The 24,532-nt window shown below is 48.5% G+C and overlaps 3 protein-coding genes across 7 annotated transcripts in view; 1 reads left to right on the top strand and 2 right to left on the bottom strand.

Annotated features, from left to right (window-relative positions):
• On the bottom strand, nt 1–5,923 carry CCDC183 (coiled-coil domain containing 183). Of its 2 annotated transcripts, none has more exons than XM_075113191.1 (14): nt 5,665–5,923; nt 5,440–5,561; nt 5,201–5,278; nt 4,300–4,461; nt 4,060–4,164; nt 3,744–3,866; nt 3,230–3,358; nt 3,026–3,086; nt 2,843–2,943; nt 2,241–2,401; nt 1,717–1,876; nt 1,447–1,572; nt 1,099–1,192; nt 1–414 (listed from the first exon to the last, which is right to left on the bottom strand). In XM_075113191.1, the coding sequence occupies exons 1-14, from the start codon at nt 5,897–5,899 to the stop codon at nt 302–304; spliced, it is 1,770 nt and encodes a 589-aa protein (XP_074969292.1). In that variant the 5' UTR covers nt 5,900–5,923; the 3' UTR covers nt 1–301. The 2 variants fall into 2 exon arrangements, with proteins under 2 accessions (XP_074969292.1, XP_074969293.1); XM_075113192.1 differs by having other exon boundaries at nt 4,306–4,461.
• A 1,283-nt stretch (nt 5,924–7,206) lies between these two features.
• On the bottom strand, nt 7,207–11,550 carry SBDS (SBDS ribosome maturation factor). Its single transcript, XM_075113545.1, has 5 exons — nt 11,417–11,550; nt 10,949–11,078; nt 10,071–10,271; nt 9,331–9,495; nt 7,207–8,716 (listed from the first exon to the last, which is right to left on the bottom strand). Exons 1-5 carry the CDS (start codon nt 11,542–11,544, stop codon nt 8,588–8,590), a joined length of 753 nt encoding a protein of 250 aa, XP_074969646.1. The 5' UTR covers nt 11,545–11,550; the 3' UTR covers nt 7,207–8,587.
• LOC142066269 (S-adenosyl-L-methionine-dependent tRNA 4-demethylwyosine synthase TYW1-like) overlaps nt 11,537–24,532 on the top strand; it is a 108,670-nt gene continuing 95,674 nt past the window's right edge. For 2 of the 4 annotated variants that reach the window (XM_075113541.1, XM_075113542.1), the window contains exons 1-7: nt 11,537–11,729; nt 13,216–13,361; nt 14,073–14,213; nt 14,776–14,877; nt 15,663–15,857; nt 16,657–16,938; nt 18,168–18,290. In XM_075113541.1, coding sequence (XP_074969642.1) covers nt 11,537–11,729; nt 13,216–13,361; nt 14,073–14,213; nt 14,776–14,877; nt 15,663–15,857; nt 16,657–16,938; nt 18,168–18,290 — 1,182 coding nt within the window. Of the gene's footprint in view, nt 11,773–13,215; nt 13,362–14,072; nt 14,214–14,775; nt 14,878–15,662; nt 15,858–16,656; nt 16,939–18,167; nt 18,291–24,532 lie in introns of all 4 variants that reach the window. The other 2 variants (XM_075113543.1, XM_075113544.1) reach the window with 2 other exon arrangements.

Below are 24,532 nucleotides of genomic sequence, written 5' to 3'. Positions count from 1 at the left end.
GGGAAAAAGCCAGCCAGATGCCAGTTTTGCTCCAGCCAGGAAAGCCGCCCCATCCTAGCCGATCCCCACCTCTGTGGGGAGAGCAGCTAGGCAAGGGGATGAGGTTGCCTCCAAACCCAGCTCAGCACCCCTCAGGGTTTGACCCCCATGCGTTCCAGGTGAGAGAAGTGACTTAGGACCCCCCCCATTCCAGCTTTACCACAGGCTTTGGAGGAATGAAAAAAGATCTCCTCTATTAGACCTGATGGAAAAAGGGTACAATGGGTGGTCTGGGGCATCCAAAGCTCTCGTGGAGCAACTGCTACTTCTTCTTGCCACTTTTCTTCTTGCTTTCGATTAGGTGCAGCCCCTGCTTCTTGATGTCTTCCCGAGTGAGGACAAGGCCATGGTCTTTGTCAGCAAAATCAAAGGGGTCTGGAGGAGAGAGTGGAGAGGAGCAGGCTGGGGAGCGCCTGAGGGACCACCGTCACTGTGCCCACATCCCTGGGGAGAGCTGGCACATTTTGGAGGACTGGTGGCATCCTGAAGAGCCCTTGTGCCGAGCCATCAGGCATAGGCACCGCCAGCTGGCTCTTCTACCCCAGCATCCCAAGGTGACCTGCACGACCTGGTGATGCCACCGCTGTTGCCCATCTCCAACACTGCTGGGGCTTCCCATAAAGGTCTGGGGCTACGGGGTGGAGGATGCAGCATCCATTTTGTTAAAAAAGGGTGGTAAGCTGCCAAAAGCTCATTGTATCCCCCAAGAGCATCCAATAGAAGGAAGCCACAGGCAGAACTAAGTACTGGTTATTCTTCACTGCCAGGTGATTTTGAAGATGAGGGTCTCCCTCCTTGCCCCATAGCATCTCTCCTTGTTCCTGCTGTGGTTCAATGCACACCATGCCACCAGCTGCCTCTGTTCTCCCACATCCCCACCTAAAACCACCACCCATGCCCAAAGCCTTGGAGACAGCCAAGGTCAGCCCCAAGGTCTGGAGGTAACTCATGGGTTGGGGTCTGCTGGGACAGTGGGAGACAGGCAAGAATGCCCAGAAATCCCAGTGAACAGGGGTTAGGACAGTCACCGTGGGATGTGTCTCCACTGTGCTCTCTTACCTTGGACCCTACTGCCTATGTCCTCCAAGGAAATCTTCAGGTTCTGTGGATCATTCACGGTTTTCTCCAGAAAATTTCTGACCTTCACAAAAGTCTGTGAAAGACACCCTGGGTTAATTGCTGAAGGGGAGATGGTGGGTGTTACAACCCAAGAGGTGCCCCACCTCAATGTCGCCCCTGGGGGGGACACCCCACAGTGCCCTGTGCCACCTGGGGCTGAGCTGCTCCATGGCTCTTCCCTGGGGCCATTTCCACCCTCCCAGCTGGGAGAATGGCTTGGGATGGGCCATCTGGGAGAGCCCTGTGTGAGTCCCCAAAGACCACAGCAAGGATGGAGCCCCCGCACACCTCATTGTCCTCGTCAGGGCTGTGCCTGTCGGGGGACAGGTCGGCCACCCGCTGCACCAGGTATTGCAGCTTCTGCTCACAGTGCTGGAGCTTCTCCTCTACCCTCCTGACCTTGACAGAATCGTCCTGGAGTCAGAGAGAGAAGAACAGCCTTGGTGGGGAAAATGAGCCACTTGGGATGATGGTGGCTGTGCCAAATGTCTCTGCGCTGTGCCGATGTACCACCAAGCACCAGCTGGGGCTGTGCTCACCCCAGTGCCGTGTGGGTACCTGGCCAGGCATGGGGATGCCATGCAGACGGACGAAGAGGTGGTCAATGCCATTTTCAAACTCAACCAGGAGCTCCTGGACCCTCAGCATTTGGGCTCGCACATGCTCCAGCCGAGCCTCTTCCCACTGCAGGTTCATCCTCAGCTCCTCCTCCAGCGTCCTGGAGCCAGCAACATTCACATCCATACAACTGCACAGGGGTGCAGAGACATCCCAAACCTGTTGCAAAAGTTTCTTAGGCTTCCCCCCGCCTCGCCAACTGCAGAGCAGAGATGCTGCCTGCAGCCCAGCTCCTTGCTGCTGGTACCACTTCCCATGCCAGGCAAGGAGCAAGGGTCCTCCTGCTGCCACAGCAGGAGCTTTGGGTGCTCTGCCAGGAGCAGAGCTGGGGGAGCACCCTGCTCAGAAAACCTCCCAGTGCAGGAGGGGTGGGCAGCTGCAGTGGGATGGAGGAAGGGGTACCCTGTTGGGACAACCCCTCAAGGGTTGCCCAGTTGGCACAACTGTCCTGAGGACAGCAGCACCTGATTGTGTTGCGGGGCTGGCGAAACTTCAGCGCAGCCTGCTTCAGCTCCAGCTCCTTCAGCATCTCCTTCAGCGCCTGCTTCTTCTCCTTGCACTCCTTGACATACTGTTCCAGGTCCGCTGAGGACTTCTGCTGCGCCAGGAGCCTGCCGGGGATGTCCTGGCCAGGGGAGAGCACAAGGACTCAGCCCACGGCACTCCCGCAGGGTATAGGGCCATGGCCTCAGGGAGGTTCACAGAATCACAGAATGTCCTGAGTTGGAAGGGACCCACAAGGATCATCAAGTCCAACTCCTGTCCTTGCACAGGACAGCCCCAAATTTACATAATATCTGAGGGCCTTGTCCAAGTGCTTCCTGAATAGCATCAGGCCTGGAGCGCCTGTTCCAGTGCTCCATGGTTTACCTGCACCATGGACCGCTGCAAGCTCATGTAATGGAGAAAAGCAGCTCCATCCCTGCCTGCACAAGTGGGGCTTTGTGGGGCTTCAGGGGCAGAGGAGGGCAGGTAACCCCGCAATGAAACAGGGCGAGCAGAAAGGTCTCGGCTCCCTGGAGCTCAAGCAGCCCTGGGTTTTACCAGAGATGGGTTTTTACATTACCCAGAGGCGGGAGCACTGCACTGCAGCCTTGGCCTTCTCCATCTTCTCGGTCACCCAGGCCTCACACTCCATCTGGGACTTGGTGGCCTCTGGTGTGGCACCTGGGGCAGGAGGGAAGTGGCAGGGAAGGATGCCTGCGGCTGCGCCTGTGTCCCACCCCCCTGCACCCAACCAGGCACTCACCCACCAGCAGGTCCTGCGGGTGCAGGTTCGGGAAGTCCACGGCAAGCTCGTACCTGGCTTGCTGCAAGGATGTTCATGGTCATCCCCTGAGCTGCTGGCACCCTGGAGGAGCTGGCCCTGCAGCCCCCCACACCCATGGGGGCCTTCGGCACTGATGCCTGCCGTCTGCCCGCAGCCCTGCCTGCACCAGGTACCCCAGCTCACCGCTCTCACATGCCTTTCGCTTGCTTCTTTGAGCCAGAGTCTGTCGATGTGCACCTTCTGCGCTGCCAGGGAGCGGTACCTGAGCTCTCTCTCTGCAAGGAACTGGGTTTCCATCTCAGCCATGTCCTCCTGGAGCATACCAGAGAAGGGAGAAGTGGCTGCCAAAGCCAGAATGGACCTTTGTGAGCCAGCTGATCTTCTGGGATGGCCAGCGTCAAAAATGACCCCCAGCTGCATAAACAGGCTGGGAAGGACACTGGGCAAGGAGGGCTGGAGGACGGAGCATGCTGCCTTCACCATGGCTGGTGCTTCAGGCAGGCTGTCCCCAGGCCCAGGGCAGCCGGTCCCAAAAGCAAGATGCAGGAGAAGCTATGGAGGCATCTGGGTGCTGCGGGCAAGCCCAGCTCAGTCTCTTTTGCTCTTTACTGCAGGAAGACTCATCAGCCTGGGTGCGTGGTAGTCTGTGGGCCCTGGAGGGTGGGAGAGGGACCCAAGGTGCCCCGGACCATCTCACCTTGGTTACATCAGCGGCCTTGAGGGCATTCAGGGCCATGAGCTCCATATCTTCCAGCTCCCCATGGTACATCTTGGCCATCCCACAGAGCAGGTCCAGGTGCAGAGGTAGGTGGGCCAGCTCCTGGGACACAGGGAGCCACAGCGCATCACCCCACTGAGCCGTGGGGGCTCCCCACGTGCTGTGACAGGGGGTGGAGGGGAGCACGAGGACCTCGCCAAGCCAGGAGAGTGCCCCACCCGCACAGACCCTGGGGCACCTCATTGCCTTTGTAGGGGGAGCGGGTGGGACGATGGCATAGGGAGGAGGAGCTCACCTTCCTCAGGACATCCCGTACTGCCAGGTACAGGGAAGTCACTTTCTGTCCAGCGTGGACTTTCGTGAGCATCTTCTCAATGTTGTTCTCCAGCTGGCGAATCACCTGTGGCAGGGATGAGACGGGGGGACATGGGGTGACCCAGCATGCTGAGCCCAGCACCCACCCAGGGAACATAGGGATAGGGGTGTATTAAAGCCCCCCACAGGTGCTGCCACTCTGGGAAGGGGTGCTGGGTACCTGTACCTGGTGCTGCTTGTCATCCATCTCAGCATCCTGCAGCTGCTGTAGCTGCCTCTGCAGCTCGTCCTGGGCTCGGCTCCGCTGCCTCATCTGGTACAGCAGCATGTTGCACGTGTTCACCCGCTCAAAGATGTCAGCCCGAAGCTTCTCCTGGGCCACCTGGATGGGCATGTGAGAGTTTGCCAGGCTGGAGGCAGGGCTTGCTGGCCACCCGTGGGAGAAGAGGGTCCTGCCTGGAAAACTCCCCCGAAAGCAGAGCCAGGGATGCCGAGACGTTGCTCCAGGACAGAGTCTGGGAGAGCTTTGCTCTGGGAGGGCTGGTTGGGGCAAGGCAGAGGTGGGCATCATCACCTGCTGACGGCAGTGGCAGGTCAGGCTTAGGGACTCTGTGTAACACAGATCTAGGGCTGGGTGTCAATAAAATTGATCTGTGCCCCAGATGTGGATGCTGGCGGAGAGCAGCAGCACCACTCTGTCCCTGCAAGAGGCCCCGGGCAAAGGCAGCTCTGCTGGGCCAGTGCCTCTATCTCCATGGGCTTATAACTGGGTCATAACCTTGGGACAGGCAGTGAAGGGCAGAGACAGCATTTCTCTCCCAGGGATGCAGCTGGACCCTGCAGGAACCCAGGCAGACCTCGGGATGCACCAGATGGGATGGCCAGGAGCTCTGCTGGGGCAAAGGATCTGCTCAGGGAGCTAAAGGAGGACCTGCATGGATGGGTCCTGTGGTGGAGAGGGACTCACGGGACCACTGGTGAACACACCATCTCGCCACACAAGCCCTGTGGGGCTGCCCTTGCGCCAGCACCAGGTCCCTCCGCTGTGCACCCTGTTGTTCAGGGCATCACCGGCGCCCCAGCCCCCTGAGCAGCCTGTGCCCATGGCACCCTGCCGTTACCTCCACAGTCTTCCTGGCCAAAGTGATGCCCAAATGTTTCTGCACTCCGCAAGCCTCGGAGACGGTGAGCTTGTTGCACTGTGGGCAGGAAAGGGGCAGAGAGAACATCACCGCCAGCCTGGGGATGGCGACACCCTGTTGCTGCCCTGTGCTGCCTGCTCCAGGCGAGGACCGGCGGAGGAGCTGGCTGCGCGGGGCCAGCACCAGGCAGGGGTACAGCAGATGGGACCTGCCGGTACCTTCTGAACAAGGCCCAGGGCATGGCTGTCCTCCTGCGCTGCCTCACGCAGGCGGGGGAGCAGCGTTCTGTTCTGACTGAGCTTTTCCTCACATGACTGCGTGAAAAGCTTCCTCCCTTGCTCTGGAGAACATTAAGGCGCTGTTGGTACCATGCGGGAACTATGCAGGCACCGAGAGCCCCCCGCCCGCCCCGGGCCATCCCCGCGAAGCCAAAGGGGCAGCACCTTGCAAGGCGATGATGGTGTGCAGCTCCTGGACGTGCTGGCTGAGGTTCGCCTTCTGGCCGTGCACGGTGCCGGCAGCCCTGCCTCGGCCCTCCGGCCCCACGGCAGCCATCACGGCTTCGCTGCCTGGCGGAGTTGCCGCAGGGCTGTGCCCACGGATGGAGCTGAGCTCCCCACGCCCGCGGAACCGTCGCCGTGGCACCTTCAACACGCCACGCACCCCCTGCTCGGCCATCGCCACCCACAGCCCCTTCCTCTCTGCTTCCGCAGGCAACAGATTAATTAATAACCAATTGCTGGGCTCTCTGAGGCAGCCGAAGGCAGGGCGGGCATCGGGCTGTGTTTTCCATCACCATGGCTACAGCGGTTCCAGCCAGCCCAGGCAGGGGAGCCCTCTAAGCCCCACCAGAAACAGGGCGAGGACAATTCAGGGAAGACGTGTGTACATCTATACCCAAACATGTTATCAGGGCTCTCCCGGAGGGTGCCAGCTTATTTCAAACGCAAGAGGAGTCTATTATTACCTAGATAGGCACCTTCAGAAATTTGAGTTATTTAGTCAGGAAATGATCGTGCAGGGGAATTACGCTCCTGTCGAAACGGGCAAGAACAAACCAGCAACCAATACTGATACTTATTTTGATGCTTACCATATGTTCTTGCTGAACTACAAATATGACAAGAAATACAAAAACATACACTTACTTGTTGATAAATAAAATCAAGCTCCTTCTACCAGAGAAAATCCGTAACATTTGATTTGCAGAAAAAGACTAATTGCCTTCCTATCACAAAGCCTGTTAATCAGCTTAGATTAAGTTTCTGTAACTCAAGATCTTTAACCTGCAGCCATCCTATTGTGCTCTAGGTGCTGAACACAGAAAACAGAGAAATTATAGGATTGTGAAATAAAGTATTTCTGACACAAATTCATCCGAGGCTCTTACTCAGTGTCTCATTTGCAGATTTATGAATTGCACGTTAACGCTAATTGCCAGTGACAAGCTAAATATCAACATTATCATCTTCCGTGCCTCATAAAGTATGCATGAAGAGATGGCCATCTGAAAAACAAGCAGTTAAGGGCTTGTACACAGGAGGAATCTTGCCAATCTATCCATGCATGTAGACATCTCCACACTGAGGCTGTGTCTACACAGCAAATATACTAATTATGCCACTAAACTTTCCTAAGCAATATTTAAACACCATGGGAGAATACCCTGGGGGCAAAAGAAAGCATTTTAAAATGGATAAAATGGTTCAAGAATCTCCATTTCACCAGCCCTCAACAAAACTCGGACTCTGTATGGCAAGTCCTCCTGAAACATTACTAAAGAAATTTAACCCAACCTTACGCAAGCTCGTGTCAATAGACTGCTGCAGAAATCAGCTTCCAGGAGGGGCCTTTGCCTAAGGACCTAGTGCTGCAGGGCCCTCTGCACCTGACGCGTCAAACCTCTCCTCCTTCAACCCTCCCTGCTTAAATTCTGGAAAATTCACAATGTGCTAACGGTACAAAGGAAAAGGTCACGTCAAGAGTACAAGCCAGAGCTCTGTTTAATTGTCATATAACAGGCAGAGTCCCGCGCTCTGAAAGTAAACAGCAAACAATGAACACAACACTCAGTCATCTGGGAGAGACGCAGTCGCTGGCTAGCCTGCAGCTCCTGGCTTGCTGCACACCATCAGCGCAGGAACAGGTACGTAGTACTAAAGGCTCCTTAAATTCCTGCTGGTTTAGCTTTTATTCACCCACGGATATACATACTTTGCCTGGTGGTTTATATTTTTAGTATCTCCTTCCCCAGTTGTTGTTTTCTCTTCTGCTCTTCTTTGAAATACACAAGTTCAACTTAAAAGCATTTGTTTAACACAACTGAAACAAGATTTAAAAGAATTAATCAAGAAGCATATACCGTGCCTCAGGAGCTGGCTGGAAATTCTGTGCATGTATTAGAAAGCAGCCTAAAAAGACAGAGGATAAAGGACAGCTGCCAGAATTGTTCTCTATCGCACTGAAAAGAAAAGGCGCACACACTAAACGGTCCCCGCTAGGGAATTACCGCCCCACAAAAGCCTGCCTAGCTCAACAGCCACAGGCCACCGCTGCCTGTTCAAGATTTGTTTTATCACATGAACGAGAACAGCTCAGAAGCGAAGGCTATGCCTTCAGCCTACAAAAAGCATCATCGCGGCCAGAGCTACCTCCTACACTATTCACAAAAATAATTATTTCTTTCTGTATCTATAATATATAAATAGATGATAATTCATTTTTATTAATGTAGCTAAATATATTTTATGAATAAGTTATTTGGAGAACATTTTTTCAGTCAGCAAGTACTGTTATATCCAGTGAAGGAAATCTTTAAGAATGGTCCTTTAAAGTACTCTAATCATCAAGCAGCCAATTATGGAAGTCTAAGTCTGTTTTCATGCTGCCAAGAGATCGGTTTAGAAATGATCCACACTTTGCACCTGTTCAGAAGCAAAAATGCAGCTCCCTTTTCTGAAGGTTCCTCTCCTCAAATGCAAACCCCACCGCTCAGTGACCTACGCAATCTTCCACTCAACACTAGCAATTTAAAATGAAAATGACCGGCACCGTATCAAACACTCTTCAACAGCAACTTGTAAAGCGAACCAAACCTAGAGTAACTTCCATATCAAGTCTCAACTCAATCCTCATTAGTGCAACTCTGACACAAGTGTTCCTACAGGCAAACCCATCTGTAAACGAAGCAAGTGTAAAATGATAAAAAACCCCCACACTGCATGGCAAAATCCCAAAGGATTAGTGTCAGAAAGTATTTGGCAGCAAGAGATTGGAAAAAACACGAAGGCCTAACAGAAGAGAGCGGCTAATGCCAGTCATTTCGTAGGATGTTGTTAAAGTAGAACTGCCCTGTGAAGGGTTTTGTTATTCAAGCTTTTCATCTCCCTCCTCCACGTCCTTCAGACTGAGCACCTCCAGTGTTCCTTTCCCTTTTGTCTCACTCCGGATCAGCTCATCAATCTCTCTGAAGCAGCCCGGGTCAATAAGGCACACCTGAAATATGAAATATTTCATCAGTCAAGCAGTAATATTTGATTTTCATCAGCCCCTTTTCAAAGCCTAACATTAATTTTCATTAAAAAAAATATATATTCCTTAGTTACTAATAAGGACTTCGCAGAGTTGATAAGCAATTTCTATCATTTAACCTTTCCAGAGAGGTCCTGCAGTTTCTCTTACCCACGCTGGACATGTCTTTTGGCAGTTGGGACTGCTAGACTCTGATTGTTCTCAGAAAGATTTTGCTTTACCACAGACTATTTTTTAAAAATACTAATTGATCAAATACAGGTCTGACCCACCAAATAAATAAGACTAATATTCCATATATGCAGAGAAACTTATCAGTGTTGTAAGACAATCACTGCTAAGAGAAATTACACTGTGATTCTCCTCAGCTTGAAGGAGCCATCTCTGTACAATAAAGGCTACTTTCAAACTTACATCACTAGGGTTGTGCGAAATTAAAAACTACACACTACACCTCTAATTTAGAGTATCTGGTAAACTTGCAGTTTACATAAACAACTTCCATATATTAATTAATCTTCTAGTAAAATGTACAGGTGTAGTCAAGTATGAGACCCAAGGACTGCTTTATTACTTACGATTTCCAATTGTTCATGGAAGTCTTCATTCTCAATGACTTTAATCAGTGGCTTGAGCTTCTCTTTTAGTTTCTTCCCCTCCTTTGCTGGAAGAATAAATCGCAGCCTCATGTGAGCACGTTCAATTTGCATGGTCTCCTTTAACTGTCTGATCACTTCCAGTGCCTGTGAAGACATTAAGAGGAACATTTACATACCTCCTCAAAAAACACCGCACACATCAAACCCTCAAATCCTTTGCATTAGCTTCATACACATTTCTCAGTACTGATTGCTGCCGCTCTGCTGCAGGGAGTTTGCCATTAGGCTATTTTGATAATTTAACACGAAAAGGCAGAGCTCCTGCTATTTGTGGTCTCTTCAAGTACCAAAAAAACCTGCCTGAAATAATGTTAAATAGCAGTTATGCTGCAGAACAACAGAAACCCATATAGCTCAGAAGCAAAGCCTGATTTACTACCTCAATTAAAATAAACCATAAAACTCTTATTTCTGTCCCAGGCTATCACTCTTGCTGCTTTAATTAGTTTCTTTCTTCCTTCCTTCCTTGAGTTGTTAGAAAACAACTGCATGAGATCCAGAAGCTGCTTCTATCAGGCATTCACCTGCCAGCCGGCTGAGTAATCATGCTGCAGGCTTTAGACCACAGGGCTTTTTTGATGCCTCTGCAACTGCTAACAGAGAAATTACACCCAAACACACCACCTCTGAGCAGGAGCTGATTTTGCAGGAAAACTAACCTGCTGCTTCGTGCTCTTGTGTGGTTTGACGGAGTAGTGAATATCCTTCATGGCTCTTTCTATAAGGATTACTGTGTACGGCCTCTTTGTTTCAGGATTCACACATTTGTCAGCCACAATAGTTGCGATGTCTCTAAACATCTGCTCCAGCTGTGTGTGTCGTTCTTTGTCCGATACCTGCAGCTCCCCTTTTGATAAAATCTGGACAGTAATAAAAAAATAATTCAATTAATAAATGTCACAGATTTGACTAAGGAGTGAAAACGCTAGTAACTGTGTTAAATTTAAGAACTGCTTGAATGGCTTCGTTAGATGTGAGGCGTAGAAGAATAAGCGCATTAATAACATGCATCATCATGACAGACAACACTGGAAAGATTTCAGCAAAAAATACCCACCACCAAAACACTAAACTACGAGAAGTGCAGATTTACTTGAATTCTCACCACCCACAACAAGTCCACAGTTCACATCCTACCAAGAGGACTAAGAAATTACATCTGTTCCTAACACTTAAATGAACTGTCCAAAGTAAGCAGCTGTCCCCTTCCTTCCCCTGCATCCTTAATAATATATCTTAGGTGAGAAACTCTTCAGTGCTGGGTAACCTTTCTTCCATGCTCGTAGACATTAGTGCACAGAAGCTGTATGTTATACAAAGCACTCAGAACTCTTTTCAGCCAGATGCACATATAAAATTTAAGACTATACCACAGTTACCACGCCTTTCTACCAATTTCTTAACAAATAACCCTTTCACCTATAGCGGCCCTACATCCTATGAAAACCTTCCAGTAACAAACCAACCCACCACATCTGTATAAAACATTGGGCAAGTCTTCTCTAAGCCTTTACAAAGCAAAGCGGTCGAAACCTACCATCTTACAGATTTCTGTTTGGTCATCTGTTCCAAATGCTTGAACGAGATCTTCCTTCTTTGCCACCTGGCCTTTGGAGACGTTGACAAACACCGTGTGCGTCTGCAGGACCTCATCGAGATCTTTCTCCCTGGAGACAAGAACACGGTTAGAAAACCCATAAAAAGTCAGCGACACAGAGGAGCAGGAGGTTTTAGCACGGAGGAACAAGTCCTGTTGCCGGGGTCTGAGTCGGTGGTGCGCGGGACCTTCAGCTGCGCCAATACTGCTCCCCCAGGGAGGGTCGGGGACACCGCGCAGCGCGCGGCGCGATCACCGTCCCTGACTCCACACGGGCCCACCGGCCTCCCCGGCCCGGCCCGGCCCGGCCCCACGCGAGCTCCCCCCCAACCCCGGCCGGGCCCCGCACAGGCCCACGGGCCTCCCCGCCCGCCCCAGCGGCTCCACGGCCGGTACCCGGGGACTCACGCTCCGCTGCGCCAGCCCATGACCTTGTTGCGGTAACAGGCGATCTCGAAGCGCTTCCCGCCGCGCCGCGCCCGCACCACGGCCACATTCGTGAGGCGGATCTGGTTGGTGGGGGTGAAGATGGACATGATGGCGGCGGGCGCGCGCAGGGCCGCGGGGCGCGGCCGCACCTCCCTGCCTTCCCATTGGCCCGCGCTACTCCCACCCCGCCCCTCCTGTCCCCCAGCCAAAGCCGTCCGGAGGGAAACGGCGGGCAGGAGGCGGCAGGAAGGGAAAGGAGGTGGCACATGGCCCGAGCGAGGGGGTTCCGCCGGTGAGGGCCGGGGTCGCAGCGGGGTTGGTGAATGTGCGGGTGGGTGAGTCGTGAGTGGGGGACGCGCACGATATGGCCGCGACGGGGAGTGGTGATATAGCCGTGAGGGGGTGTGTGGTGTGTCTGATAGCCGTAGCGGGGAGGGAGGGGGGCGGTAGCCATGAGAGCAAATGGGGTGAGAGTCGCGAGTGGGGAGGAGAGTGATATAGCCGAGGAGGGGTGGAGGTAATGCCGGTGCGGTGGTGCTGGGCAGGGGGAGCAGACGGAGCTCTGTGGCTCGTACCGAGGGGCAGTTGCTGGGGTGGGGGCGAGTGCACAGGAAGCATGAAATGGGGGGGGCAGCGCCGGGGCAGGCCCGGGCCGGGTGGGAGGTGAGACGGAGCGGGGTGTCTCTGGAGCCCCCCGCGGCGCTTTGCTGCTCCCGCGGGCCGGAGCTGGCAGTGCTTGATGCACCCCGGGGCGCGGCCGGCCCTCTTGGCTGCCAGGGCACGCTGTTGGCTAATGGGGCTGGGGTCCCCTCCGGTCTCTTTTTTGGTAGGGGGGGAGTGTTCAGTGTTGCAGGTAGAAGGGTGAGGAGGATCCCCTCAAGCTCTGAATCTGGCGCTATAAGTAACATCCCACGGGAAAAGTAAGATAACAAAGTTTTCAGCCTCTTGGAAATAGGTGGTTTCTGTGCTCTTGTCTGACATCCACAAAAACAAGATCCAAGAGGACTGCAGATAACAGCGGGAGGGTGTTGTCTGTGTTTCTCAGGCAATAAGTGTCACAAACAAGCCTTTTTTAAGCTCCTGAGTGTTTTGTAGGAGATAGGTAATCACAGGCACTGTGCAGGCGTGCCCCGGGCTACGACATTACATACCCTGAATTTTCAAGTGGGTTCAGAACAATCTCAGTTGTTCTGAATCAAACGTCACCGACAGGACTGAATTCTGAAAAAGTACTTTCAATTGAATTCAGGTTTCAGTCCGGCTTTGGAACTCAAAGCTGTTGTAATCAGTGTGGTTTTTAGTGTGTACAAGCAGGGGTTTTGTTTAGCAGCAAGCTCTGTGGAGATGATTTCCTCCTTGAAAGGGAGCTATTTAGCTCCAGAGATCTGCAAGTGCCGGGTCTGTGCAAAGTTGAGGCAGTACAATACAGTTAATGTTTCACAAGGACCTTTTACTTTCAGATGCTCACACAGGATGAGTATTTCCTGCCTTTCCTTATAACAGAACCTGCTTTATCTAAGAAAAATCCAGAGTTCCTGTATGGCAGTCTAAAAAGTTAGCTTGGATACTCAGGTGAAACTCGGCTTACATGCCTCTGAGGGCTTGAAGGCTCCTTGGTTCATTTTTAGTGTCTTGTATTTAGCTAAAAGTTGTTTTCTGTAGAGCCTGAGAATAGCTAATGGCATGAGTCTGTGGGTACCGCATGATTATTTTTTGTCTGCTTATTCTAAATTCATACTGTAGGAGTCAGCTCTTGCTAAATCTGTGATTTATTGTAGATTTAGATGTCTCAATGGACACATGGAACTTCTACACTTGCCTGGTGTCCTTATGGCTGCACAGATTTTACATCTATTCTGTTGTTGCTTTTGGGATCAGCATCTGGATCGTCATTCAGTTCACCACCACTAAAACCAAAAAGAAGGTAACTGAACACATAAGCACTTTCATCTGAGAAGACCCCAAAGCGCTGGGTGTGGAAGTGAATAGCTGCTGGGTAAAGGTACCCACTGGTGCTGTGAATGTGCTGCTTCACTGTGGGCCCACCTAGGTTGTTGAAAATCCCAAATGTCATTTAGTTCATCTGATAGTTATAATCCTCAGTCTGGCTTGTCTAGTGGGTAACTAAACGCCCTCGTTGCTCTGATGTTAGGGCAAGATCTTAGCTGAACATTTCCCGCTTTGTTACTGAGAGAATGTGTCAGCTTGGGTTGCTCTGACACTTCAAGTAAATCGCTCTGCATGTGCCCAGTGTTTTCCCGTTCATGTTTCCAGTGATGTTAATGACAAGGGTGGACTGGTTTCAGGATGGGAGTTGGGATTAGGCCATTGAGGAAGTTAAAACCTCCTTGTGCAGATGAGTGAAGTTCTGCTGCATGAGTTGGGAGTTTCTCGGGTTCAGCTGGATCCTGTTATCTCCCTGGTGTGTGAGATGAGTTTATTGGAACATGGCATAGTTCAGAGAAATAGTGACTCATGTATTTCTCTAGGTGTGAGAAGCTAAAATGCTTTGGCAGCCGCATTTGTGTAGTGCGGGGGGTCTGGTCACAGGATTTGTATTTGAAACACTTTTGGGAAAACGGAGCTAACATCACTTTGAAAAGGGATCGAATGAAATACAGTGCTTGTTTCTTAGGGTGATAAATCCAGTGGGAATCCAGCTGCTTCTGAAGGAACAGAAGGCAAACTAGTAAATGGGTATCCTGCCCTGCAGGCAAAGGAGGTCCATGTCGCTGGCGTGAAGATTTTTTATGGGTCTCAGACTGGCACAGCAAAGGTATTAAGTTACTTTTTTTCATGTGCTTGAAGATGATTTGAAATATTGTTGAGATTCAAGTATGTTGCTCACCTTAGAAACCCTGCACTGTGTAAACATCTGAAAGTTCATCAGAATGTTCATTAGAAGTCGCTGCCCAACATGAAGATAAGTACAAATTATATGAAAATAACAATTATTCTACTGCCTGTATTTAAGTGGGGCGTACAATAGAGGCACTGGCTGTAAAGCTTAAAATTTACTCTTCAATATGCTCTTAATTTGCCAGCAGGTCTTGTCAGAGGAAGCTGCTGGTTTAGGTGCTTTCTTCCTCAAAGAAATTTAATTTGTGTGTGTGCATGTAAAATCATTAGTCATTAAAATTAGTATAACATTCTGTCAGCCAGTGTACCGCACTTTATTAAAAAGTGAGGAATTACAGGTCCAGTGTCCAATTCTCATGTGTCGTTAGTCTTCCTGTGCTGGGAGACATCTTGTGACTGTTGGCCATAGCAGGGCTTGTCTGACCCTTATGGCGGTTGGGTTGAAGTAATTGATAACTTTCTACATTTCTGTTTTTCAGAGATTTGCCAGAGCTCTGGCTGAAGCAGTTATTTCCCTTGATTTACCTGTGGAAGTCATTAGCATGGGAGGCTATGATCCAGATGACTGTTTAGCAGAGGAGGTAGGTACCTTGTAAGTATGAATAATAAATACAAGCTTTTCCTGGGATTGTGAAGGCTCTTTCTTCTTCCTTGTATTTTTCTCTTGTTATCCTGGAAACCCCCAAAGCTGTGTGTTGAAAATTGCTTCCCTTCTTCATCAGCAAGTATAGCCCATCAACCCTCAGCAGAAAATACCTGAAAAAATTACTAGGAAAGGATCATGTGGAATATTTTGATACTGACAGTGATTTTGTATGAGCTGGTTCTGTAACTCGGGTGTGAGTTATGTGAGAGTGGCCACACCAAGTCCCCCCGTTCTGTCTCTGGGGAAGGGTTCAAAACCAGAACAAGCAGACAGTGGTACTTGTGCAGCCTTCAAAAACTTAAAAGCTTCTTGGGAGGCATATTTATATTGAGTAATCCTTGACGCATTTTTTTTCTCCTGTAATTATTGGTTGTTGCTTTCTGAATCCATGGGAAACTTTATTGCTGCAAGAGTCTGCTTAAGAAGCTGTTGATTGGGGTAGGGAAGGTAGGTGTTTGGTTCTGGTGTACTACCATGTCTCTCTTAGTTAGGGGGAGGACAGCTTGCTCTCCCTTGGCTAGTTTAAGATGGCTTTGCAGGGAGGATGGCCATTCACTGACACTGGCATTATCACCTCCAGCATCCCACACCAAAGATTCTTAGCAAAAAATCTTTCTTTTGACCTCTTGCAACTGTCCATGTGTTACAGCCGTCTTCCTGATGTAAAGTGTTCTGAAAAAATGTGTGGTGTGTTCTGTTCTGTTGTCCTTATATTATTAGACGACCAGCAGGAACATTTGTGTGTTCTTGGTAGCTACGTACACAGACGGACAGCCAACCGAGAGTGCAGCGTGGTTCTGCAAGTGGTTAGAAGAGACAGCGAATGACTTCCGCTTTGGGAAGACGTATCTGAAAGGCCTGAGATACGCTGTGTTTGGCTTAGGGAACTCCGCTTATGTTGATCATTACAACACAGTAAGTACCCCCTGTGCATCTTTCTTTGATTTCTGCTCCTCTGAAAGGCTAAGCTTCCTCAAATGCTGCAGAACTGAATGGTACTGGTGGTTTGTGTGAGCGCTGCAGCCGTTGTGCGGACTTGATTTAGGGACTGGGTTTAGGGCACGGGCAGTGCAGCTTTGAAGCAATTGTGCTGCCCTTTTAAATGGGAAGGGAGTCCCATAGGCACTGAATTAATCTGGGAGGTATGGTAATACATTTGGGAAATCCTTACTGAGTTGTTTAGCCAGGTTTGAAAGTTTTATATCGGTGCATGAAGGTACAATCCTGTAAACCCTCACACTTGCTGCCTTTTAGTTTAGAGCAGTGTCATGTAGATTTTAGCTTTATTTCCTGACGTAAAATATGACAATATCTTAGCCTGGTAATTAGTTTCATCTCAGTCAGGAAAATGGCATGACTTGTCACCAGATTGTTATGTTTGTGTAGCTGGGGCCACGTGAAACATGTTACACGTGTGGATGTTTTGACCAACAACCATCACACAGAGCAGCTTGTTCCCAGAGCTCATCTCTTATCACATCAGTGTGGTTGCAGAGGTATTTGCAGACGGGAGCCTGAGTGTGTGTGGTGGTGTTCAGGCTGACTTGTGTCTGTGCTCTCAGTCAGCGGGTGAGAGGGAGTCTGGAAGTTCCTGCCCTGCAGTCTTGTGCAGCTCACTAGCTCTATTTCCAGGCTTGGTGCTTGTGTTCTTAGTTGCCTATTTTGTTTAACTTGGTCTTCATTTAATTTTCCTCCAACTTTCATCCTGTCCTAGGTTGGAAGAAATATTGACAGGTGGCTGTGGATGCTCAGTGCCAACCGTATCATGACTCGAGCCGAGGGGGACTGCAACGTGGCCCAGAGCAAGCATGGCAGCATTGAGGCTGACTTTGAAGCCTGGAAAGCCAAGTTCCTCAGTCGGCTCCAGGCGCTCTGCAGAGGCGAAAAGAAGCCTTGCAGTGGGAAGTGCAAGAAAGGGAAGTGCAAATCTTCGGGGAAGCAGAGCAAGGAGAGCTCAGATCATGAACATGGGGCATCAGAATACGAGAATACTGAGGTAGACCCAAAATCCACGGGGCCCTTTTTTCTGGTTTAGTGCCCCTTGGAGCACTATTTGACTTCTCTCCTTCCTCCTGCAGCCCACAGGGGTGCTGTGGGAGCTTGCTGCTTCTTTGTTGTGGCATGCAGGGGGAAGAGGGATGAGATCCTATGGTAGATAACAGATAGAATAAGTCTTCCAAAAAGAATATCCAAAGAATTAGTGGTGAACCTAGGCTAGATGGCATCTATAAGATGAGAGAGTTGTCCCCTTGAATAGGGGGAGGTATATGTTGTGACAGATGCTTGGGGGAGCCAGTCTGTTTGCATCAGTCTCATGGCCAGGTGAAGCATTTAGTTTCGTGTGAGCAGTTAACTTGCTTCTGCTTTAACTTGTTGAAGCTCAGGTGCTTTGCCTGCATCCCAAGGTTTTTCCAAAGGCAGTCGGGGGAGTGTTATCTAAGCAAGTCCTGTATTTCCTCTGAATGTGTCTGCCTGTAATCATTTCTGTGTCTTCTGGAGTGTTTGTTGATGGCAGATTTTGAATAACAAATCCCCTCTCTTGCTCTGTAGTGCAAGAGCCAGAGCTGCTATGGCACTTCAGTCCTCCCTGCAAGCCATTTATTGGGGGTTGGAAATGATTGCTATGGGCGTGTTGAATTTTGTAGGAAAATAGGGACTGTTCTGGCTGAGTGGGTTTGAGAGTGCTGGCTGCTGCAAAAACGAGGAATAAATCCTGCTGTTAGATCAGTGTTGTTGTGCTGTACCTTGGCTGTGTACAGAAAGGGAGACCCCTTTTCTGTTCTGTGAAGGGTTGCACTTGGAAAGCAGATCTCTCGCTCCCTGTTCGTTCAGGCAGGGGCACGTGGAGGAGTTAAGGGGGTTAAGCTTCCAGATCAGCAGGGAGTTAGACTCCTGTATCCCTACTCATATGACGTGAGGACAACAGAGCCATCTGGAGTCAGGGTACCTGGACTGAGTTTTAGATGGTCTGTGTGCTACTGAACTCTTAAAAATAAACACTGATGAAAGCCCCAAGTTTAAATGAATCTCATATACATTTTAGAGGTTATTGGTAGACTATTTTTCTAATAGTGTTCCTAATTTTCTAATGAAAAATAACGTTTTTCATTTAGTCTTTACTGACTGTGAGAGCTGATTTTAGTGGTTATCACAGATGAAGATCTTATGTTTTAACATTCATATATATTCCTGATTTTTTTTTTTTTTCTCTGATCTCTTACACAGACAGAGGAGTTGTTTGAAACTAGTAGCGAGGAGGGGGCTGACGCTGAGGAAGCTGGAGGCATAAATTCTGTCATCGATGTTGAAGATCTTGGCAATATCATGAGCCACATGAAGAAAGCAAAGGTACCGCTGATACACCAAGTATAGAACTGTCAGGTTTTTGTCACTGATCAGTTGAACTCATTAAAATATTACCTGCTGGATTCAAATCTGTGGGGTCTAGGTATAGGGGAGAGTAACATGTGAGCTATTGGAGAACCTGTCCCAAAAAAGAACATACTCGAAGGTGTGTTGCATATAGTTATCAGCTAACTGGGTCTTGTTAACAGAGCAAAAGCTGCAATGGGAACCTGTTATTTTCAGTCTGAGAGAAATTACTCCTGCAGCCAATATCCAGATCTGAACGTCCGTCTCCACCACTGTGACTCACAGTCCAGTGTCTAAACACAAATGGAGTTAGTGTTTCTGCCCCTGTGCACGTCGGCTGAAACGCGGGCGTGTGTTGTGCTGGTACGTTGTGATGGGGAGCAGAGCTGCTGGTGGAATGGTAACACACTGCTGCTAGAGCTTCTGTCTTGCTCACTGCTGCCCTGAGACAAGGTGCTATGCTTGCAGAGCAAGCCAGCGAGCTTGATCAGACCTGTCCTGAGCCTGTCAAAGACAACCGTGATTCCTGCTTTGTCTCGGGGTGTTGCTATCTCTCTTTCTGTGTGGTTCCATTTATGTTTGTTTTTCCTGTGTTCAAAGAGTCTGCAAACAAGATATACCAAACCCATTTGTTTGATTAGCACACAAAAAGGAGCGAGACTATAAGTAGCTACTAGGCTAAGCTGTAGTGTGCTCCCACGCTATTTGCTGGCTGCGCAGTTGGCACATGGGAGGGGAAGAGCTGGCCCTGGGATGGACCTGTGATGGGCGGTGTTGCCATCTGCTGACTCTGTTTTTCCCCCTTAGTGATCTTTCTGTGGTGGTGTCTTTCCTCGTGAACTCTTGAGCTGCTCTCCATCCCCCTCTCAACAAACCTAACTCTGTCTGTAATTACACCTTCCTTATTTTGCATGCCTCTATGGCACGGACTTCTCACAGCTCTTTCCTGAAACTTAACAATCTCCTCAGCAGTCTGAGCCAAGGTGACGCTGCTGGGTCACAGCAAGCCTTGGACTGCAGGAGGCTGCACGCTTAGGAGGGAATGGGGGTGTAAGGGGAGCATTGGGGATCTCTGTTTCTCACCTTAGGGAGAGGGAAGGAGGCAAAACGCTTCCTGCTGCTTGTAACGGTGACACTGGGAGAGTGCCCCCGCTGACCTGGGGGCAAGGCACACTGCTGTGTGCATACTCCTGTCCCTGAGCTTGTATCGACTTGTGCGCTGCCGCTTGCAAGAGAAGGATGGATGAACTGCTTGACTTTGCTTTGTTGGATGGAGAAAGGGTCGGTCTTTCTCCCTGTGTAACTGTGCTGTGAAGCGGTCCTCTTCTTTCTCTCTGCATGTGCTCGCCACTAGAGGTCACCAACAAAAAGGGAACTGTGTTTCCTGTAGCTGCGTGTCCTGGGAGATTGAGACCAGGGAAGGGAGGTGATGTCCAACAGTTTTACAAAAAATTAGGCACTGAGTTTTCACTGACTGGCAAAATATGGTAACACCGTGATCAAAGAGTAGTGTAAATCAGGAAAATCACATGTCATAGTCCAGTTTATGAATAAAAAGTGAGCCCAGCAATAAATACTTCCTGCTTTTAGCTGCTCATGCTCATAGTTCTGGTGTGAGTACGGCTGAAGTCAATACGGTATGGTTTTATACACAGGCGGTGAAGATTCATTGCTGTCTATGACTTTGGGTTATACATGATTCAAACAATTAATTTTCTCCTTAGCTTTCTCGTTGCTCTGCCTGTGCAGTGAGAGGCCTCTATGTTGTACGTACCAGCTACTACAGACGTGCAAGTATCTCTGTGTAGATCAGGTTCTTGTGGCTCTGACTGAAGTGGCCCCTTGGATCTGAGGGACAGCTTCTGTCTGAGCACAGGTGCTCTTCTGGAGTTGTAACATGCAGGTTTTGAACTGCTGCCTTTTCCTTGGGAGAGGTTGCAAACAGTTGTTCTGCCATGAAAGCCGAATGCTGCCCTCTTGCCTCTGTAAATGGTTAAATCCTGACAGTGCAAGTATCGGGCTGGGACTGGAAGGACGCTCTTACTGTGCATGGAAGTGTCTGTCTGGGCCCTTCTGGATATGAGCTGTTGTCACCTGTTGAGACAAGAGGCCCTAAAACTCTGCATCAGCCTTTCTTTGTCGCTGATGCCACTGAACTGTGCTGCCACAGTTGTGTACCAGGTTTTTAGATTAATTTTGAAACCTTAAACGATGTAGTTCTCATTACTGGCCCCTTTATTCCTGTTCTGCATGGTTTATCTGCCTAGCTGCAGTCTACGTTTCTGGTTTCATCCTTCTGTAACCAGAGCAGGTAATGGAGAAAGGGCCCTTGGTGGGTGACTTCGATGTAAATCCCTCAGCTCTCTCGAATGGGGATGTTATTTCCAGACTGATGGCAGGATATAGCTGTGTGAATATTTCATGAGGGAGCGTGAACTGATGGCTATCTGTATCATTAGCTGGGAGAAAGAATGACTTTGTTTTGGTGGTGAATATCCCTGGGAATGTGCATGTTGACTTGCAACAGGTTTATGCAAACACTTGAATTGTAAAATGATCCCATAGGCGCGGTTATTTACTATAATGAAAATAAATGCTGAAGGCTTGATATGAAAGAGCAGGATGATCTGCATTTATGAAAGTAATTTATCATGATCAGGCTCTCTGGATCCCAGGCGGGAAGATATAGTTGTTTAAATCCAGTGCGTTTCGGCGTAAGTCACATCCTCACCTTAGTGGCTATGAGTTTGCGATAAGTTTTGTTTTTCAGGTGAGTTGCATTGTCCCTTTAGCTGTGTTTTGTTTTTTTTTTTTCTCTAGCTGTGTAAAATTAGTCTGACACTTCTGTTTTACCCTGATGTAATCTGTTGCCTTGCAGTAATCCCTGCCAACGTAGGCAAGCGCTTTGGGTCTTTGTATCTGAACTATCCATATATGAGCTAGCGAGTTTTCTTCAAACTTGTGTATTTCAGGGTTATATCACAGACAATTCTTCATATGCAGAGTCACTTGGATTTGAAATGCGCCCAACAGTTTTCAGCAGGGATTTTGTGGATGTCAGTGCTGTCTATTAACTCCTCTGCATATGGGAGATAGAATAGCAGGTTCTGCCTTGTGCAATACAGTTAACTTGAAACATTTTTGGGTCCAGCTTTGATCTCTCTTGCAGGCAGGTGTGAGAGTCACGAGCAAATAAGACAGATGTGCAGTCGCAGATAGTCATAATTCCTTGTTGTCCTGCCTTTTTATGGGATGGCAGAGCCAGGCTGTGGAGGAAAGTGTATCTAATAAATGTTTGCTCACATCTCTGCAGGTGACCTTGATTTAATTTTTGTATCCATCTCCTGTTACTTGACTTGATGGAAATCAGGGCTGAGTTTTTTGTTTTACAGCTTTTTTTCCCCCCAAATGCTGCATCTTCGTTGCATTTTACAAAGTACTGTCAAAGGGCTTGAGACAGGTACTGGATTCTTGCAGTCATTTGGATCAGGCAGATGGATTCAGGAGTTCAAGGTGAATGCTGGAACCTCTCTTCCTGGTAGAGTCGTAGCTATTACATACTCTCCCTTGGAAAAGAGATGGATGATTTTTTTTTTTTTTAAAGAGCTTCTGAGAGCAAAGGGACACAATTCAAGGTGACAGTGCCTTCTGCACACTGAATCTGAATGCAGATACTGGCACAAGGTTGGGTGGCAGGTGGAAATCATTCAAATATATAAAATGATGGCTGATACAAAGGTTAATTCCACACTTTGTTTACCAAATCTCACACTATCTGGTGCAGTTCTTCATAGCTGCTAAATTCCAGCCCTTTTTTTTTTTTTCTGAGTAATTAAATCTTTGGAACTTGCTACAGGTGGTACAGTTGCAGGTGATGCTTATTAGGGTCCTGAACTGGAATCAAACCTTTATGTCAGTGCAGATAACGCCTATGCTTTCATGAAGAGAACTGCTAGGCATGAAAGTCCAGCAGTGTGTAATATGACCATGGCGTGAAGGAGGGCTCGGGAGGCCTGAGGCTGTCGGATCTGAGGCTGCTTCTCTCAGGTGCCCGATGATCCAAGGCTGTGGTGCCAGGCGGGGCTGGATGATGCACAGCTAAGCAGGTTCTAGTCTGGGTTTTCTCTGCATTTACCAACCTTCCAGCTTCTTGTTTTTAGGCTGAGAACCTGGGCCTGTTATCCAAATTGCTTTTGTGCAGCAGCAGAAGGCAGTAGTTAGTGGATTCAGTAATTAAGTGGACTTTAAGTTTCTTAGTTGTGGCATGCTTTCCCTGTCCTCCAAAGTTACTCCCCTGAAATGTGTTTATCAGATAAACTGTGAAATCTAATGGGTATGTTAGTGGCCTGCAAGACTGCTATTAATCATAGGGACAACATTTCTTAATGTAGATTATCTCCCACAGCTGGGAGATTGTGATAAACTCAAAAGATCAATCTAGACTTGTTCCCAGGGAATGAAATGGCTTTATTAACCTTCATATTTATAAACTGCAGGCATGAGTAATAGTAATAATAATATCCTAATTTTTTTTGGATGGGTTTGGAAGTAATCAAATGGGCATATTTTGCTGACACAATTTTGAGATTAATGTTCTTGTTCTCTAAAACAAAAAGTTTAATAATGCTGATAGTCATATTTGCGATGTAAATACAAAAGAGGGGTGTGTGTGAGAGAGCAAGACCAAGCATGACTTTACGGGAAACAAAATATGTCCCAGAGAGCACGTTCAAGAAGCTTCTGTGTAATTCTATGTCCATTCACCACAGCGCAGGTTTTCTGATCCACTTTGGCACTCTTCCCTAAAAAGTCACTCTACGTTAGCCACTTGCCACCCCTGGGATTATAAATCGCACCGCCTGCAATGTTTCCAAAGAGCCCTTTGCTGTGGAGGACCAAGCCTTGCTGACACTGGGTGAAGAAACTTGTGATGAAGTTGGCTGGAGTTTTATTTGAGATGGGGCAGTGAGCGTAAGGTACAAGGTATTTAAGGTATAAGGTCTACAGACAAAGTGTTGTATGCCACTTTGTGTTACAGGCAGAAACGTTTTAGAGTATGCAAGATTTGTTAGCCATATTTTAACTGAATTGAATAAGGCTGGGGTACTTAACTGTCAGATTTAGAAACAGCTAAAAATGATGAGCGTATTTAGAGCTCTCCAAAAACTTTCTCTAACTTTTAATGGGTGAAAGATTCCTATAGGGAAGATGTGCTCTTATCTACAGTGGCTGGGTCTGTGGGCTGGATTTTGACCTGTGCTACTCTGGCTCAGAATTCAGTGTGATCCTACATTTAGAAATAAGCTTTAAGAAATATCACTTAACTGCTTGGGGACTGCTTCTACCGTTAAAATCTGGATTTGTCACAGGGGCACTTCACCCTTCCCCCTTCCTGCGTTTATATCTTTCTTCTTTAGTCCTTGGCTATTGAAAAGAATTACAGTTTGTAAACAACATTACAAGGTATCTTGAGGCTTGCCTTTCCTATGTAAGGCTTGGGAGTGCCTAGTGAAAAAGAAGAAGAAAAAAAAAAATACTGTAAAGGTAACATCTGCTGGACTTTCTGTCTTTGACACGTGGTGTGATACTGGCTTCCTTGATGAGCCTTTGTAAAGGGCTTTGACATCTGTGAATGAAGACTCTTGTTTTGTCCTAGGTGGTAGATCCCATATCCCTTACTATTCTTTAGTCTGTTGTAAATTAGTCAGCAAATGGGTAGTGAAGCAGAGCTGCTCGATACAAAAAAAATTCTGGAACTCTGAAGTCACCCTGAGTATTGGGCTTCCTCTTTGTTTTTTTTGTGGTTTGTTGTGGTTTTTTTTTTAACCTTTTCTTGACCACTTCTATTGTTGGAGATGATCAGGGTTTAGCCTGCAGCAGTCGAGCCCATCTGCTTACCATTTCTCACAAACTTTATGCTTCACTTCTCAGGTGTCTGTTTTCCCTGTGCGTCTTTAAGGTGCTTGCCAATCAAATAACACAGTTGAACATAATTCCACAAATCAGAGCAATTATCTGCTGACGGTAATTACTGGGAGAAGCATGGAGGAAGTGGCCCATTGATGTCATTTTTGTATCTAAGGAGAGAGTGGCACAAGGATGTCTTGCAGGAGCACAGCATCTGTTGCCAAATATATACGTTATTTGTGTAAGGTGTTAGGAGGTACAGTAAATGCATCCGTATTCTGCTACACAAGCCCTGCAGGTTGGTCGTTCGG

Source organism: Phalacrocorax aristotelis, chromosome 18, assembly GCF_949628215.1.
Source record: "Phalacrocorax aristotelis chromosome 18, bGulAri2.1, whole genome shotgun sequence".
Taxonomy (NCBI): domain Eukaryota; kingdom Metazoa; phylum Chordata; class Aves; order Suliformes; family Phalacrocoracidae; genus Phalacrocorax; species Phalacrocorax aristotelis.
This window is presented reverse-complemented; position numbering and strand designations above follow the sequence as displayed.